General features: G+C 34.4%; 1 protein-coding gene across 4 annotated transcripts in view; it reads left to right on the forward strand.

The window, feature by feature from the left end:
- SHOC2 (SHOC2 leucine rich repeat scaffold protein) overlaps positions 1–10840 on the forward strand; it is an 87741-nt gene extending 76901 nt beyond the window's left edge. For all 4 annotated transcript variants that reach the window (XM_070780820.1, XM_070780821.1, XM_070780819.1 and 1 more), the window contains exons 5-9: positions 785–973; positions 4083–4205; positions 6451–6588; positions 7120–7237; positions 8715–10840. In XM_070780820.1, the coding sequence (XP_070636921.1) occupies positions 785–973; positions 4083–4205; positions 6451–6588; positions 7120–7237; positions 8715–8923 (777 nt within the window). In that variant the 3' untranslated portion in view covers positions 8924–10840. The remainder of the gene's footprint in view (positions 1–784; positions 974–4082; positions 4206–6450; positions 6589–7119; positions 7238–8714) is intronic.
- The last annotated feature ends 6700 nt before the right edge of the window (positions 10841–17540 follow it).

A 17540-nucleotide genomic window follows, 5' to 3' on the forward strand; every position in this document is an offset into this window, starting at 1 on the left:
CTAAATGGAATTTAGTCTTCCTGATGGTAGAGATCCTTTTATAATACTAAACACCTAGTACTCTGGTTACACGGTGGGGGACTGAAGTAAGAGGGAATATGGGGTTATGTGCTAAGTGAATACTTGTTTGATAGATGTATATTCCCTCAGAAATTTACAGTATGGAAAAGCAATGTATTATATAATATCAAAAAGTAGTGTTACCTTCTGAATTTAATATTCTTAAAAGGAACATTTAAATTACTGAATGATACCTTATTCTGTGTCAGGTATTATATTAATCTTAATAATAATTTAGAGATAGATACTTAACCAAGACTTGAATAGCACTGAATACACAGCAGGTGATGGAGTCAGGACTCAGACCCAGGACTGTCTGATACCAGTCCTCTGTAAGATCCTGTATGAGAGGTCTCAAACTGGCCACTCATGAAACACCTCTTACCCACAGATACATTATCTTTACCCTGTAAAGTAATTTAAATAAAGCCAAAGAATAAAAGGAGATTTAATATAAGTAAATGAATTTCCTGTTTCTTCCTAAATTCTGAAAATCTGACTATATTGGCTGCACATCCCTGCAAGGTAACAATTAGCTAGAGCTGAGTAGTGAATGACTTTCCTTCTGGATGAGGCATTATAGAACCGGCCCAGCCAGTGTCTGTCATTTGTTACCTGCAAGACTCTCCCAGGCATTTGTTTGGTACTGCTGCTCTATGTTCTACAGAATAAGTCTTGTTATAGTTCTAATTATTATGCTTATTTCATTTTTTGTTTTTAACAGAGTCTTTTATCAAGTCTTGTGAAACTGAATAGTTTGACATTAGCTAGAAATTGCTTCCAGTTATATCCAGTAGGTGGTCCATCTCAATTTTCCACTATCTATTCCCTCAATATGGAACACAATCGAATCAACAAAATCCCATTTGGAATTTTCTCCAGAGCAAAAGTATTAAGTAAGCTGAATATGAAGGTAAGCCTCTATTTGTGTTAGGGGAAAATCACTACTTTAACTAGTACTTTTAGTGTATTTATGATTTATCAGAATGGGCAATTGTTTCTTCCTTATGCTGTGCTCATTTTTTAATTGGATTGTTTGGGTTTTTCTTTTTTTACTGTTGAGTTGCAGTTCTTTATGTATTTTGGATGTTAATGCTTTGTCAGTTATATGATTTGCAACTATTTTCTCCCAGTGGGTGATTTTTAGTTTCTTGTTGCTTGTCTATATTCTCTACCATGAATGAATCACATTTGTAGTAAGGAAAAGAAATTTTATTGCAGAAGGAAGGAAGAAATGAAAAATGGTTTGTCCAGCGATTTAATTTGTAGTGAACAAACTTATTTTTCTTGACTTCCTACTTTTGCATTCCAGTCCCGTATAATGAAAAGGACATCTTTTTGGGGATGTTAGTTCTAAAAGGCCTTGTAGGTCTTCATAAAACCGTTCAACTTCAGCTTCTTCAGCATTACTGGTTGGGGCATAGACTTGGAATGCAAAAGTAGGAAGTCAAGAAACACCTGGAGTAACAGGCAAATTTGCCCTTGGAGTACAGAATGAAGCAGGGCAAAGGCTAATAAGAGTTTTGCCAAGAGAACGCACTGGTCATAGCAAACACCCTCTTCCAACAACACAAGAGAAGACTACACATGGGCATCACCAGATGGTCAACACCGATATCAGATTAATTATATTCTTTGCAGCCAAAGATGGAGAAGCTCTATACAGTCAGCAAAAACAAGACCGGGAGCTGACTGTGGCTCAGATCATGAACTCCTTATTGCCAAATTCAGACTTAAACTGAAGAAAGTGGGGAAAACCACTAGACCATTCAGGTATGAGCTAAATCAAATCCCTTATGATTATACAGTGGAAGTGAGAAATAGATTTAAGGGACTAGATCTGACAGACAGAGTGCCTGATGAACTATGGATGGAGGTTCATGACATTGTACAGGAGACAGGGATCAAGACCATCCCCAAGAAAAAGAAATGTAAAAAAGCAAGATGGCTGGCTGGGGAGGCTGTACAAATAGCTATAAAAAGAAGAGAAGTGAAAAGCAAAGGAGAAAAGGAAAGATATACCATTTGAATGCAGGGTTCCAAAGAACAGCAAGGAGAGATAAGAAAGCCTTCCTCACCAACCAATGCAAAGAAATAGAGGAAAACAATAGAATGGGAAAGACTAGAGATCTCTTCAAGACTATTAGAGCTACCAAGGGAACATTTCATGCAAAGATGGGCTCAATAAAAGGCAGAAATGGTAGGGACCTGTCAGAAGCAGAAGATATTAAGAAGAGGTGGCAAGAATACACAGAAGAACTGTACAAAAAAGATCTTCACAACCAAGATTATCACGATGGTGTGATCACTCACACTCAGCTAGAACCAGACATCCTGGAATGTGAAGTCAAGTGGGCCTTAGAAAGCATCACTACGAACAAAGCTAGTGGAGGTGATGGAATTCCAGTTGAGCTATTTCAAATCCCGAAAGATGATGCCGTAAAAGTGCTGCACTCTATATGTCAGCAAATTTGGAAAACTCAGCAGTGGCCACAGGACTGGAAAAGGTCAGTTTTCACTCCAGTCCCAAAGAAAGGCAATGCCAAAGAATGCTTAAACTACACACAATTGTAGTCATCTTAACACGCTAGTAAGGTAATGCTCAAAATTCTCCAGGCCAGGCTTCAGCAATATGTGAACCGTGAACTTCCTGATGTTCAAGCTGGTTTTAGAAAAGGCAGGTGAACCAGAGATCAAATGGCCAACATCTGCTGAATCATGGAAAAGCAAAAGAGTTCCAGAAAAACATCTATTTCTGCTTTATTGACTATGCCAAAGCCTTTGACTATGTGGATCACAACAAACTATGGAAAATTCTGAGAGATGGAAATACCACACCACCTGACCTGACTCTTGAGAAACCTGTATGCAGGTCAGGAAGCAACAGTTAGAACTGGACATGAAACAACAGACTGGTTCCAAATAGGAAAAGGAGTTTGTCAAGGCTGTATATTAGTGTGTCAATATATATAAGCTTATTTAACTTATATGTAGAGTGCATCATGAGAAACGCTGGGCTGGAGGAAGCACAAGCTGGAATCAAGATTGCTAGGAGAAATATCAATAACCTCAGATATGTAGATGATAACCACCCTTATGGCAGAAAGTGAAGAACTAAAGAGCCTCTTGATGAAAGTGAAAGAGTAGAGTGAAAAAAGTTAGCTTAAAGCTCAACATTCAGAAAACTAAGATCATGGCATCCGGTCCTGTCACTTCATGGCAAATAGATGGGGAAACAGTAGAAACAGTGGCTGACTATTTTTTTGGGCTCCAAAATCACTGCAGATGGTGATTGCAGCCATGAAATTAAAAGACACTTACTCCTTGGAAGAAAAGTTACGACCAACCTAGACAGCATATTAAACAGCAGAGACCTTACTTTGTCAACAAAGGTCCGTCTAGTCAAGGCTATGGTTTTTCCAGGGGTCATGTATGGATGTGAGAGTTGGACTATAAAGAAAGCTGAGCGCTGAAGAATTGATGCTTTTGAACTGTGGTGTTGGAGAAGGCTCTCTAGAGTCCCTTGGACAGCAAGGAGATCCAACCAGTCCATCCTAAAGGAGATCAGTCCTGGGTGTTCATTGGAAGGACTGATGTTGAAGCTGAAACTCCAATACTTTGGCCACCTGATGTGAAGAACTGACTCCATGGAAAAGACCCTGATGCTGGGAACGACTGAAGGCAAGAGGAGGAGACTACAGATAATGAAATGGTTGGATGGCATCACCTACTAGATGGACATCATTTTGAGCAAGCTCCGGGGTTGGTGATGGACAGGGAATCCTGACGTGCTGTAGCCCATGGCGTCATGAAAATCGGACACGACTTAGTGACTGAACTTAACTGTATGGAAAACTTTGGAGGCTGAGTGTTTTTGTTCCTTGTTTTTCTTTCTTTCTATATTTAGATACTAAAAAAAGGGAATGTCTTTTTCTGTTTAAGAATTCTCTTTCTATAGGGAGTTACATATGGAGCTTTGTTTTTGTGGTTTTACCTTGAATGCTTCGTTTTATCTCTGTCAGGACAATCAATTGACATCACTTCCCTTGGATTTTGGAACTTGGACCAGTATGGTAGAATTGAATTTAGCTACCAATCAGCTCACAAAGATCCCTGAGGATGTGTCTGGTCTTGTTTCTCTTGAGGTGAGTATAAAAGAACATTTAGAACTCATTAGACTTTTCCACAGTTACCTCACTTATGAAGTTTACAATTAATCAGTTTCATAATTGAAGATCATAATTAGAAATGTTAGTGCTCTCAGGACTTCCCTAGCAGTCCAGTGGTTCAAACTCCTCGCTCCCAATGCAGAGGGTGTGGATTTGATCCCTGGTTGGAGAACTAAGGTCCTGTATGCCACGTGAAGTGGTCATAAATAAATAAATAGTCCAGATTCTGTCAATTAAAAAAAGAAATGTAGTGCTCTCTTAAACATGCAGCTGTATTAGGATGATGAAGTGTTGACTTAATCTGGGCTCAATGCTTTTGAATCACTCTTGCCCACTAAAAGTCGGTCGGTTTGAATACTATAAACTATCTTTGAAAGAAAGGGTCTCTAAAGCGCAGCATCTTTTGTATTTTTTTTCTTAATTCTTTGTAAGAATGCTATACCATTGTCCTCTAAAATAATTCTGGGTTCCTCATATTGGCATTCAGCACCCTTCATATAATTCTGACCTACTTTTTCATCCTAATTACCCACCTCCTCTTTTATTTACTAACTGAATTGATTAGTTTCTTTGTTGGCAATGTGTGCATATTTCTAGCTCTGTACCTTTATTGTTCCCAGTATCTAGAATGCTCTTTTCTCATCCCCTTAAAATTTTTCTTTTAAAATTATTTCTCACAATTAAAGATCCGTGCAGTCCATGGAGTTGCAAAGACTCAGACACAATTTAGCAACTACTTTGTTGTTAAAGTAGTTAACAAAGATCTACCTTCCTGTTACTTCCTCAAAGATTTCTCCTGCCTCTGAATCCCTAGCATTTTCACTCTTTTGATGAAAAAACTTACTAATAGTAAATATTTCTAAAATTGTCCTCATGTTTTTTTAAAAATTCTAATTTTTCTATTCTTTTATTATTGTATTTAATAAGGTGAAAAAGTATGGTGTAATGGCTAACAGCAGGAACTTTGAAGCCAAATAGATCTGGGTACAATTCCCCTTTTAACTATTTATGGATTTAATGTACCCAAGCTTCAGTTTCCTCAGCTGGGGAAAGTAATGGGGATAGTAATATATTCCTCATAGAATTGTGCTAGTGCTAATGAAGTCACTCAGTTGTGTTTTACTCTTTGTGACCCCATGGACTGTAGCCTGGCACGTTCCTCCATCCATGGGATTTTCCAGGCAAGAATATTGGAGTGGGTTGCCATTTCCTTCTCCACATAGAATTGTAATTAAGACTAAATGCAGTAATGCACATTTTTCATTTAATATGTGGTGTTAGTGGTAAAGAATCCACCTGCCAGTGCAAGAGACACAGGGGACATGGGTTCAATCCCTGGATTGGGAAGATCCCCTGGAGGAGGGTATGGCAACCCATTCCAGTATTCTTGCCCGGAGACTCCCATGGACAAAGGAGCTTGGGGGGTTGCAGTCCAGTGGGTCACAAAGAATCAGATACAGCTGAAGCAACTTAGCATGCATACAAATAGTAGTAAACTCAGTGATAGCTACTATTGTCATTTTCTTGGTCTTATTGAATATGTTTACTTCATTGTATGTAGTATAACTTTGGAAGAAATAAGTGGGCATAAAAATTTAGCTAGAACCTTACATAGATCTTTCCATTTAGTGCTCTTCTCACTATCCCCATACTCAGTATTGTTTGCCTACCTAACCCCCCTCCACTATAACTTCTCTGAGAATGAAGACTTGTATCTTCTTCAACCTTTTTTCCCCTTCTTATTCAAGATACTGCAGGATGCCCTGCAATGTAATAAATTTACTACAAATAATAACTAGTGGATTGATATAGGCAGTTTAGAAGTCAATTGTTACCTACCTTAAATGATGGCTTGCTTGTAAGGAGTTTTGAATAAATAATTGGTTTCCTATTAGATAGATATTTGTAACCATTCAGTATCAAAATACCATTACCTGTATGAATCTTAGTGCAAGTAGTTAATAATTTTCATATTTTTTGTAATTTAGTTTAAATTCTTTCCTTTTGCTTTCATTAGTTTTGACTTCATCAAACTATTTTGTTTCCAGTGACTATGGTAATTTTTTTTTTAGAATAGTAAGTTTAATATCTTGTTATATAATTAGACATTACCCTAAATATTCACTGTTTAGAAAATTAACATTGCTTAATTTTAAGGCACATGATGATAATATATTTCTGTTTTGTGGGTTGTCAAACATTATCAATGATTTCTCTTTAGGTTTTAATATTATCAAACAATCTTCTAAAGAAGCTTCCTCATGGCCTTGGAAACCTTAGGAAGTTAAGAGAATTGGATCTAGAGGAGAACAAATTGGAATCCTTGCCAAATGAAATTGCTTATCTTAAGGATTTGCAGGTAAAACATTCTGATGATTTTATAGGTATATAATTAAAGTTTTTGGGATGCATTCCAAATTGTACATTTTTTTATTCTTGGACCAAATAGATTTTCCTATTAGAGCTGAATTTTATGTTCATGTAACCTAGCTGCTTTTGTCTTCCTAACAAATGATAGTGTTTGAAAGAAAAAGTTATTTAGTGATTTTTATATAATATGTAGCTCAGACAGTAAAGAATCTGCCTGCTATGCAGGAGACCCAGGTTCAGTATCTGGGTTGGGAAGATCCTCTGGAGAAAGGAATACAACCCACTCCAGTATTCTTGCCTGGAGAATCCCATGGACAGAGATTCCTGGAGGGCTACAGTCTGTGGGGTCGCAGAGTCAGACACGACTGAGTGACTAATACTACATTACTACTATATAATATTAGTCAATCTAATTTCCCTATAAATTTATCTTGCTGTTTAGTAGATGTAATTTTTAAAAAATTTACATCAGTTACAGGAAACATACATGTAACCGTCTTTTATTTTGTTAACCTTTTAGAAATTAGTCTTGACAAACAACCAACTGACCACTCTTCCCAGAGGCATTGGTCACCTTACCAATCTTACACATCTAGGCCTTGGAGAGAACCTACTTACTCATCTTCCTGAGGAAATTGGTATGAACCCTTTGGGTATTTGACTGTACTAATAACATGCTTTCATTAGTTATTACAACATGTGTTCAAGCAGTGTTTCTGATAAATAAATCTACTATTTTTGTCAACTTACTCAAATTACATCAAGCTCAAGATTTTTTTTATAGAGCACTAGTAGTAATAGTAGTAGTTGGTTAGTTTTTATTAGGTTTCCTCATGGGGAATTGAGTTTAACATAATATTTGAGAATGTTTTAGCATACTTGTATTTCAGTAGATTTAACGTTAATTTGGAGGAGTTCTTTTTCTTCCAAGTTTAAAAATTACACAAGCATGAATTAAATTAGTTTCTTATGCCAAAAGAATTTTCCCTTATGAGGTTTTAGGATTGATATTAATATTTGATTAATGTTAATATTTGAGTTACTTTAGAATTTTCCAAGTGTTTTCATACCCATTATTTCATACTGTCAATATGAACACCTTGAATTTTACGCAGTGCAAGTTGCTTCATGTTACAGTGTTTTAATCAATTACAGTCACATAGTACTAAAATTAGTAATCCCATTTGTTATTCTCTCATCTATACCATGCTGTTTCAGAGGCACTATAGATGAGTGGTTAAGGATGGTTTTGGAGTACAATAGACAATTCAAAATCTGGCTCTACTGCTTCTGGTTTTGTGGCATTGAATAAGGTACAGAACCTCCCTAAGCTTCAGGTTCCTATCTATAAAATATGGATTCTAGTAACTTTCCGTAAGGTTGCTCTGAATAATACATAAAATCTTAAATGTAAACAAATCCAATATCTAGTAACTTTTTAAATTAGTTCTATTACATACCACTGTCAAATATTAAGATTTTGAAATTAAAAAATTGGAAACTCATAAAGCAACTTTATATACTTATTTCTAGTGTGCTTATCCAGCTGGCCACATGCAATTGCTTGAGACTATTTGCCTAGAAAGTATGAGTATCCTAAGATGGTCTAAGGAAAAATTTTTAAAGATTACATAAATTGACTTTTGCCTTACTGGCAAATACATAATAACTCTCTTAACCTTTCACGTGAGAAATTTATTACTAAGAGAAATGATCACATTTCTTCAACATGAAAGTAATTATAGGCACTTACTATGTAAGTTGATTATATAATTTTTGAAATTTAAAATACACATGAATGCCAGGCTATCCCAAACAGAGTCTCTGGAGATACAGTATATATTTTTTCAAAGAAACTGAGCTTGAAAACCAAACATAAAGGAAGAGATTTTTATTGGTATAGCACGTGACCTGGACATCACTTTTTAAAAATCTCCCTTGTTTATTTGAATAAGCAGGAAAGTTTGAGATCCATGGTTGTAGAGAGTTTTAAAACTAAGAGAAGAGAGTAAAAGGCACTGTGTGTTCAGTATGCGTGATACCCAGGATAAGGATCATGCTCAGTTGAGCTTTTTAAATAATAACTAACTTTTTAAAAATTATTTTTTATAACAGGTACACTGGAGAATCTAGAAGAACTGTATTTGAATGACAACCCCAACCTGCATAGCCTTCCCTTTGAGCTGGCTCTTTGCAGCAAGCTTTCAATCATGAGTATTGAGAACTGTCCACTCAGCCATCTTCCACCTCAGATTGTTGCTGGGGGTCCTTCTTTCATCATTCAGTTCCTAAAGATGCAGGGTCCATATCGTGCCATGGTCTGATACAAATCTGCTGGTCCCACACACTGTTCAAAAATAGACTGCCGTTAATGTTTCATATCTATATCTGTATCTATTTATGTAGATATTGATATATTTGGCAGATTTATAAAGACTATGTTTATGTGTTTCTGCTAATAGAGGAATCATAGCCATTTAGATTTTTTTAAATTCTGTACAAAAAGCTTATATAAGTTTTCTTTGCTGAACTTGATGGATGTTTTTCTGTTGTGTAATATGATATGCCAGTTTGCTTAAAACATTTGCCAACAAATTATGAAATTATTAAACTTAAGGGCCAGAGGTAGTATAGTTAGATATACTTTTTCTTAGCAAAAATTCTGGGCAAGCAATTTTGTTGCAACTTTTCATATATATTTTCCCCTTACCAATTGTCAGATCTTTTTAGTATTATAGGCCCTGAAGGTAGAATTTTTCTTTTAACTTATTTTGAAATTTGAGATTTGAATTTTATATATTGTTTACAGTCAGAGTAAATCACTGGATTTTATTTTATTTTATTTTTTTTTGGTTTTGATTTGCTCTGTTTTGATCAGCAAAATCTCATTTATATCCTTTGCTAAAGAATTTGCATCAGCTGATTTAATATTAAAAGATATCTGCTTGTTGAAACAACTGGCAAAGTGAAAAGATACAGTCAAAAAATTTTGAATTCCTTTAATTGTGTTTCTCTGATCAATTGTGAAGCAAAATATCTGAAGTAAGTCTTTGGGTTGGGGGAAAGTATTGATACCTTTTCTAGTATAAATATCTTTTCTGAAGTTTAGGGGAACAGAAACTTGTAGTGTAAAGGAGTTTTCATTCCTGAAAGTTGCAGATCCACAGAAACTAACAGAATAATTTGGCAAAAAAAGAAAAAGATACACATAAACACACATAAACACATTCTATATATGTATATACAATGCTATATAGATATGTATTTATTATATCATAAACTGCGATAGGTAACTTTAAGGATTTCTCCCTAGCCTTGTACAATGAAATGAATGTTTTTCTTTGAACACTGCAATATATGTATGTTTCAAGGTTATTTAACAGTGTACTATGGTTTTATATCTTGACTTGCCTTGTACATCTTTCAGTTCTGGAATATCTGCGTCTAAGCACAATATCTTCACACTGTGCTATATTGCTGCTGAATTAAATGCACTTTTCCCCACAAATGGGGCACTGGCTTCAAACAATTCAGTTCAGTACCATTGATTTCAATCTCATCTTTCCTTTTTTGGTAGTTGTTAATAAAGTTACAGAAAAGAGCACATTGCATAAAAGTCATTGATAGTTCAGTGGAAGTTCTGTGAGATATGCATGTGCTATTTGGTATATTTTCTTTTGCTTTACTGCTTTTAAGGCTAGCAGTATTGTAAATGTGTGCCCCTTATTACAGTACTCTTACTTTTGATAGTGTTGGTCTAAGTCAATTTAATTACTGAAGAGACTCACAGAGCAAGTGCATTCTAGATATACCATCCTAAAAAACACTTCCCATATAATGAATAACTATTATGTATAATTACATGTTGCTGCTTGGTTTTCTTTTTTTTTCTATTTAGATGGGCATTGTAATTTAAATAAAACCATTTTTGAAGTGAGGTTATAACATTAAGATGGAAATTTGGAATGTTGTTTTGCTTTTCCTGGCACTCAAAATCAGGACGAAGTTTGAAGTTGAACCTATAGTCGTAATTGGCAATTTTTTAAGGAGCAACTAAGAAATGGAAGGCAGGTAAAGATATAAAACCGTAGAATGCTTAAATGTGCTGTAAAACTATTGTAGATGTCACTGGATTTTACCAGGTAATATCCTTTCTTCTTTTTTTTTTTTTCCATCTACTGTGGCTTTTCAGTTAAAATTGTGTTTATAAAAGGAATTTGTTTATTACAGCTCTACCTGAAGCTTGTGTGTATGTGTGGTTTTTATAAAAATCTCATATCAAAGTGTGTTTATATCTTAAGATAATGGAACTTGAACTTTAAAGGCAGTAACCTAATGTCGTTTTTTTTTTTTAATGGGTATTGTTTCTTAAAAATGAAAATAGATACAGTTTTTGAAATATTTTTGTTCCCCTACATTCATTTATGTTAGTTTATAATAGAAATGCAAGGTGATCACAACCCTACGTGTAGAAGTTATAGACAAACCATCTATAGCTAAGGAATTACAATTTTTTAAGGTGCATAAAATATGTCACATGTATGGCTGTCACCTTAGAGAGCTTATGGATTTCATTACTTCTAACATGAAGCTAAATGGACTCTTAATTTCCCAATTATCCTTGTGCAGTCAGTATATTTAATATTTAAATAGTTTGACTATAGTAAGGGATATTATTGAATGACTACATATGAGCTGATAATTTCCCAAACTGCAGTGGGACTAATTGCCATGTCCAACAATGGTCCTTTCTTTTAAAGAAATTAGGTTTAATCTCTCTGTGAGGCTCAGTAAATAAAAAAAGAATGTCATAGAATGTTACATTTTAAAAAATATTGCTCTAAACTTTGCTTTTTGTTAATATATATAGTAGCAAATTGACAGTGACAATGTCAAAAATTCCTTTGTGGTATTTAGTACTTTAAAAATCCCAAATGATTATTTCATACAGAAAGAAGGGAGAGATGCTAAGTAATTTATGGATTTGATGGATACAAATGAAAACAATAGATGATAGAAATTCTTGCAGGAGGAAAAACACATAAAATATTTATTTGTACTTTTACTGAAAGGTGGATGATGCAATTGGAATGAGCTCTATAAATATATTTGCGTATTTCTAATTTATCTCATTGTAAAGCCTGGATTTAAAACTTTTAATTTTGTATTGAGGTATAGCTAGTTAACAATGTTGTGACAGTTTCAGATGAATGAATCATTCTCTGATAACTTTTGTGGTAACTTTTGCTTCTCAGTTATTGCTAAGCCATTCATACATATTGAGTTCAGATTTCAGCTTGCAGAATTTGTCATTTTGCATGAGTAAGAAGGGGTCATGGTTAAAGGGTATAAAGTGGGACACTTTGAAATGGAAAGGGGGCACTATTAATAACCATACATCAGAAATGTCTCTGGAAAACCAGGGTATATGGTTATTCTTGCATGATTAAAAATTAGATGAAAGCAAATGACATAACCCATAAAAGCAGAAGAATACATTCCTACAGTTTTCAAATTTAATTAAATAACTTGTGAAGAAAGATTTCCTTTTGCTTATACCGGAAGATGGTATAAGATGATATACCACATCCAGTCCATGTATTATCACTCAGTTGTGTCCGACTCTTTTGACCCTTTGGATGTAGAACAAAGGCTCTCTGCCCATGAGGTTTTCCGGGCAAGAATACTGGAGTGGGTTGCCATTTTCTCCAGAGAATCTTCACAACCCAGGGATTTGAGCCCACATCTCTTGTATCTCCTGCATTGACAGGCAAGTTCTTTACCTGCTGAGCCATCAGGAAAGATATACCACCTATCTTTAGCTAAAACTTTTGTCTTATTCTTTTGATTAGTGTAACCTTTAAGAGTCAATTTGGGTAACTGGAATACACTTGACAATCTTTGGTTAATTATCAAATCTCTGAGAATTTAAATATGTAAGAGTTGTGATACTGATTTGATATCTAAGAGAGTATCTTGAATGCTATTAAAGTATTATGAGAATTTTATAAAACAGATATCAGTACTTGTTACTGAATAGAATGCCTTCTTAAACCTGCCAACAGTAATTTAAGGAAACATTTGTGAGTTTAATTTTTAACTTTGAAATATAAGTTAAAATATAAAAAAGGTTTGAACTGTAGTTGTTCCTTAGTACCTTTTAAAACAATTTTTCTTTACACACTTGGTATTATCCTGTTGATAGTATACATTCTGAATATAAACTGTTTTGAATATAAATACCTGTTTGTGGTCAAGACTTCAACTGGCTAGTAGTTTCTAGTGTTTCAGACTGGGGGCTCTTTAAAGTTTGGTAGGAGGAATAGTGTCCACTATTGAAAGTAGTATGAATTTTGCATGTTTTGCAGCATACAGCACTGCTGCATGTTAGGGGAATTTAGTCAGGTCATAGATTTGTATATTTATTATGACAGTTTTTCAGCAGATGGCAGTAAAGTGTCTTGTTCTAACAATCATGATACTATGTCAAATTTCTGACAGATGGAAGTAAAGAGTCTTGAGGAAGGGGCATTCCGCCCCCCCTCCCCCATTTGTACAAGGCACTAGGTTGGGAGAGTGGAGAGATTTGATCTCTTCATGCAAATTATTAGAGCTCCATCCTAACAATCCTAACAAATGATGTTTTAGTGACAATAAAATCAGTTTGTTATACGTACTACTAAAAAGGATCTTACTCTAAAAATTAATTAATCAGCATCTGTAGGTGCTTCATCAGCTACCATTATTATTTAGATTCCATGTATTATTTACTTTTTGTCATTCTGGCATTATATATATATGGTGAATTTAACCTTCCATTAGTCTGATCAGGCTAAATATACAAATAACATTTGCTCTAGTCATCTATATCATTTTTTTTCACGATTTTGTAGGAATTATTTTTCAATAAGTCTAGCTAGCTAGCTAGCACGTAAAACCTCATTCCAATACCAAAGGGAATGTTTCATATATGGCTCAAAACATTTATTTTAATATTTGTCTTTATAGTTTTCCTCATATCTCACCTCAAAACTCATTTTTAACAGAGTTGAGAAAAGTTACGAAACAAAGTATTTTATGTGATGATGGTCTCTTTTGATTCTATTTGAATCTGTACATCAGAACTTGTTTTTAATTAGATACATGATAATTTGCATAGTACATAGTTTACAAGGAATAGACAGAACACCACAAAAATGATACCTGAAAACAATATTTAACCATTTTGACTTTTCTCTTAGTAAAGGTCAGGCTTTCACTGATATTTAACATGGCTTATGCTGTGATAAATACATAACTATTCTGAGTTATGATTCTAGGCTAAAAGGCATAAACAGTCTTCAGAAAATGTACTTTTCAACCTGAATTATATTGTTTATTTTGACTACACAAAAACTCTGACTTTTTAAGTCATTATGTAGTAAGGTATTCAGTATAAATAATGTACTTTTAAATGTTTTGCTGTTGAATCTTTTAAGTTCCAATCCTGTGTTTAACTGAAGTTGGACATGAAATCAGTGTTTGCAATGTCATTGAACCACAAAAATGTGCAACTAAGAGAAATGACTCTTCACTACCATTGAATCTTCTGGAAAACTTTAGTAAAGCATATGGCATGCATAAGATACACAAAAATAGCTGCACAAAAATGCAACAAATTATTTTGTATGGTAATAGTGACCTTCAATATAGTTATTTAATTGTTCATATTTACTATTTATAAAATCCCAAACTACAGGATTTGGGAAATTTTAAAAACAAAACAATTAGAGTATATAATGAATATATCTTGTAAAGAAGACTGGCTTGTGGTGAAGACATTGACTGACTGGAGGTAATTCCCCCATTCCCTGAGCCTTTGTGAAGAAAATACTTTTTGTTCTGTTTTGTAACCTTTCATAAAAAACTGTGCTGTTTAAGATATCTTGGTAATTAAAAGGTAGAACAGTATAGGATTCCTAGAAGAAGTTCTAACATTGGCTATTAAAGAACATTAAATTATGTTTTCAACTGTTTATGAAGATGAAAATGCTAAGGGTAAAAGAGACCTTACCCAGTGGGAACTGTTTAATTGGCTGAAGAAAACTTAATCAGGGAAGGCAATAAATATTAGTCTTGTGTACCATGTGATTAACTCATCTTTTAACATTCTCTGATACATGTTTTTAGAACATCACTGACTACCTTGAGAAGAATGGTTTTGGAGGGAATCAAAACTAGGAGCCAAGTGGCCATATGGGAGGCTGGTGGAGTAATCTGGGTGAGATGACAGTGGCTTTGATTGGGGTTGTAGCATTGGGGATGGAAAGAAAAACATTTCAGGGAATCTAAGGAAGAAAGGTTAGGAAGACTTGATGATTGGTTGGAAAAAGTGGGTTAGAGAATCACAGGTTACTTCCAGGATTTTGACTTAAGTACCTGCTTGTATTTATTAAACTATGGAACTTCGCAGGAGGGCTACTTTCTTTTTGTTTGGATGTAAGGGGAAGATGTGTTTTAGTACCTGTGGGATGTTAAGTGGAGATGTCAAGTAAGCAAGTGGATACATCTAGTGCTTAGAAGTCAGGCCTGGAAACAGATGATCCAGTACATAAGTGGTAATTACTTTTGCACAGATAGGAAGGAATTTGCAGAAATTGAGAAGTAGCTGTAGTAAAAAGTGTTAAGGAAACAAAGAATATGGTATTTTTGAAATACAGTAGTTTCACTCAGTTTAGTTTTTCTAACCTCTCAGTGTATTCTGTTTCAGTGTCATTTTACTTATTATGCTTATTTTTCTAGGACCCTGCACTGTCCAAAATAGGTGCCACTAACTAACCGCATGTGGTTATTTAGATTAAAATACAAATTCAACTCCTCAGTCACACTTGTCACATATCATATGTGTATGTGAGCACATACTTATGAGAAAGAGCACAGTGGTGAAAACGTAAACAAAGTGAACTTGATGTTCACTTTTAACTCAGGCAGGTGACTGATTTGTAAAGAAGTTCTCTGGTTTTTCTTGATTTGGAAGGTTGTTATGTTTTACTCAACCCTGTTGTTTTTATTTATTATAGGTTCCATGCCTTTTAATTAGCACTGTTTCTTGGCCCAAAGCAATGTTTATCATATATCTTGTCAAACACACACTACAGACAAATTTTTGCCTTTGTGATTGCAGTCTAATGAATTTCACACCTATTTGAGTAATCTACTTAAAAAAAATTAATAGCTGATTTCATTGAGAGTTCAATTTTTCCAACCTCCAGAGCACCTCCTGTTACTGCTTAAATAAAGGCTATCCTGAGGCAATTGAGAACACGAATTGCATTTTTAAAAAGTACTGATAGGCTGCTTTAGAGAGAATAAAATATTAACATAAAGAGTTATGAATGAACCTAGGTTTGGAATGATTACCATTTCCCCCCAAAATGTTCGATGATTTCTTTTTCCTTCCATGAACATCAGTGTAGATGTAAGTAATAAATCTACACATTTTGATATTTGATGTCAACTTGAACCCTGTACAGTCAAGAACTCTTAAGTAACTCCTAATTTGGATTGCAGATGAAAACAAAAAGCAAAGCTTTTCTACTTTTGTGGTTTTCTACATTAACAGCCTATGTTACTTTTCCCAATTATGTCTTATGAAAGACATAATTCATCTTACTACATTCATTGGATGCTATCATAGGTGAGATATAGGAGTATTAGGGTTTACTTTTTAAATTTTATATACATACCACACATGCACTTACACATACACACAGCCCACTCACTCTTCGTCAAGATTACATTCTCCAGCTTGAATACCAGGTAGCAAACACCAGCTTTTAAAAATATTTTAAAACATAAAAATAATTCTTTCAAGGGAAATCTTTAAAACAAGTTTTAATGTCAAAAAGATTTTGCTTACATCAAACTGCCATGGCCGTTATATAACTTTTGTCTGCTATTATTTATCCAGCAGTGAATCTTGAAATAATTTGAATTACTACAATTCCATGGGCTATAAATTTTATTGAGGATTCAATTTTATTAAGGATTCAGCTTCTGTATCTTAATAACATTGGTAGTCATGTTTCCCACTTCCTTGGTTGTGGTTATACTTGGGTGTAAGGATCAGTTTGTTGTCACTTTAAGTAAGCTAATTTCATTATTCCCTTGCTGCTCTTCAGCTTTTATGTAAATCTGACTCCATTATCTTTATTTTCAAGATGAAGGAATATCCAAGGTAATTAATTAAATGACTTATACATTGTGAGTGTCAGGTCAACATTGATTAGGGCCCGGGTCTTCTAACTTCTTGGTTGGTATTTTTCCTACTCAGCTCCCCATTAACCACATCATCTGCACCGTCCCAGTTGAAATCAGTTACTCAAGTGAAAGCTGGTAAAGTGAGGGCTTGATTTACACAGGTTAAGCAGGTGAAAGCCAAAGCAAACATTTTCTTTCCCCCACTAAGAATTTGCTAATTTGAAAAATCATACATTATAACAGAATTTTGAATGGTTTAGATTGAGTTCCTTTTCTTATCTTTTTAAACCAAATGCAGGATACAAGCCACAGAGTGCCAGACTTTAAGTCTATAATGTGTAAGAAAGCCAAATTAAACATTTTTTTTCTCCATTAGAATCTACTAATGTGAAAAATCATATATTGTAAGTCAGAATTTTGAACAATTTAGATTGAGTCCCACATTTCTCATCATTTTAAACCAAATGTAGGATACAAACCACAAGCCAAGTACCAGACTTAAGTCTGTAATGTGTAATTTATACTTAACGGATACTGTTTGTGTATAGGTAATCTTTCATATTGATCTTAGGTGAATATTACAAGATATTTGTTTTGGACAAAGTAAAGGATTAATGGCTTTAGAGTTGGGGGTTCAGAGAAATTACATGAATCATTCCCTTTCAGGTAGGTAAGACATTACCTATTTTAAAGATAAACCAA

This window comes from Bos indicus, chromosome 26 (assembly GCF_029378745.1).
Source record: "Bos indicus isolate NIAB-ARS_2022 breed Sahiwal x Tharparkar chromosome 26, NIAB-ARS_B.indTharparkar_mat_pri_1.0, whole genome shotgun sequence".
NCBI classification, from domain to species: domain Eukaryota; kingdom Metazoa; phylum Chordata; class Mammalia; order Artiodactyla; family Bovidae; genus Bos; species Bos indicus.